Source organism: Ovis aries, chromosome 5 (genome assembly GCF_016772045.2).
Source record: "Ovis aries strain OAR_USU_Benz2616 breed Rambouillet chromosome 5, ARS-UI_Ramb_v3.0, whole genome shotgun sequence".
NCBI lineage: Eukaryota > Metazoa > Chordata > Mammalia > Artiodactyla > Bovidae > Ovis > Ovis aries.
The window spans coordinates 39238765-39240654 of NC_056058.1; the positions used below are offsets into that span (position 1 = coordinate 39238765).

Genomic DNA, 1890 nt, shown 5'->3' on the forward strand with positions numbered 1-1890 from the left:
GCCACAGTCCATGGTGCTACAAGAGTTGCACGCGACTTAGTGACTAAACGAAGACAAATTGATTAGAAAGGGTATAAATATTATCATTTTCTTCATGCCAGTTCACAGCCAATATAAATTCAAAATAAAGAAACACAATAAACATTTAACATTATAGAATATTTAACCAAATTTTTATTACTTATATAGAGTGAATTGAGTAGAAGACTAGGTTTATAACAAGAAAACAAAGCTTCAGTGTATCCCCTTGAAGATATTTTAAAAGGAAGAAAATAATTTATGTTGGCAAATCACCTACATTTTTATCTTATTTCTATTATCAAAATATGTTACATTATGTAACTTTACATATGTAAAACCTTTATTTTTATTTTGTAATTTGTCAAGTCTCTATAGTTTAATAAACAGACTCAGTGTATTGACTAAAGGAAGATATATTCCCTAAGGTGATTTAAGAACATTTTCTCACATGTTATAATCATCACCTTTTTCTCTTAAGGAAAGTCAGTATCATACATGGAATTCTCAGATATGGTCTGCTTTTATATTTTTATTTAAGTCATGAAAACAGGAAATGAAAGTGTCAAAACAGATTTTATACTTCTTGGTTTTTTCCAATATGGCCGAATGGACGCTGTTCTCTTTGTTGCCATTGCAATCCTGTTCTCTGTGGCTTTGATGGGGAATATCATACTGATTCTTCTCATTCAACTGGACACCAGACTCCACACTCCAATGTACTTCCTACTCAGTCAACTCTCTTTCATTGATATGATGTACATCTCTACCACTGTGCCCAAAATGGCAACTAACTTTCTGTCCAATAGTAAGACCATTACATTTTTAGGTTGTGAGATTCAAGCCTTTGTGTTCTTGGTCCTTGGTGGAACTGAAGCTCTTCTTCTTGGTTTCATGTCTTATGATCGCTATGTAGCCATCTGTCACCCTTTACGTTACCCTGTACTCATGAGCAAGAAGATCTGTTGGTTCATGATCACATGTGCATGGACCAGTTGTTCTATCAACTCTTTAATACATACCTTGTATGTATTTCAACTCCCCTTCTGTAGATCTCGACTTATTAATCACTTTTTCTGTGAAGTTCCATCCATATTGCCGTTAGTGTGTCAGGACACTTCTCAGTATGAACATACAATACTCCTGAGTGGACTTATTATTCTGTTGTTACCTTTCATGGCCATTTTAGCTTCCTATGCCTGTGTCCTTACTGTGGTATCCCAGATGAGTTCAGGAAGAGGGCAGACAAAAGCTATCTCCACTTGTTCCTCTCACCTGACTGTGGCAAGCCTGTTCTATGTAACCACTCTCTCCACCTATACAAGGCCACACTCCTTGCATTCTCCAGAAGAGGACAAGATAGTAGCTGTGTTTTATACCATTATCACCCCTCTTCTGAACCCATTTATCTACAGCTTAAGGAATAAAGAAGTTATAAGGGCCTTGAGGAGAGTATGTGTGCAGAAAATATGAATGTAGGAATTCCTTATTGAATGAGACTAAATAACATAAAAAAAGCTGTGCTTAAAATATTGTCTTTGAATATGTAAATGATAATAAAAACTGCCTAGTAATATATGAAACCTAAGAAAGATTTTATGAAGGAAAAAAGTGATAAGAATCTTTATTACTTCTGATATCAGAATTGCCTTGAGCATTGTTATTATAACTAGATGTATTTTCAATATAGATGCTTGAGAAACACTGTACTGTCCAACTTATTTAACTTTGAACGCAATAAACTTCAACCTTTTTAATCCAATGTTTTCATATTATGAATATCTTGAATGGGACATTTAAAACCTGCTATCCAAAGCATGAGGTTCCCAGGTGATTCAGTGGCAAAACAATCTGCCTGCCAATGCAAGGATA

At 34.8% G+C, this 1890-nt stretch overlaps 1 protein-coding gene across 1 annotated transcript; it reads left to right on the forward strand.

Annotated features, from left to right (window-relative positions):
- The first annotated feature begins 516 nt into the window (after window positions 1-516).
- Window positions 517-1491, forward strand: LOC101118357 (olfactory receptor 2AK2). The gene has a single exon (XM_004009426.3). The coding sequence runs from the start codon at window positions 562-564 to the stop codon at window positions 1489-1491; it is 930 nt and encodes a 309-aa protein (XP_004009475.4). The 5' UTR covers window positions 517-561.
- The last annotated feature ends 399 nt before the right edge of the window (window positions 1492-1890 follow it).

Excerpts from the sequence above, each read along its gene's own strand:
- LOC101118357 (XM_004009426.3), top strand. The coding sequence starts at position 562 with ATGAAAACAGGAAATGAAAGTGTCAAAACAGATTTTATACTTCTTGGT.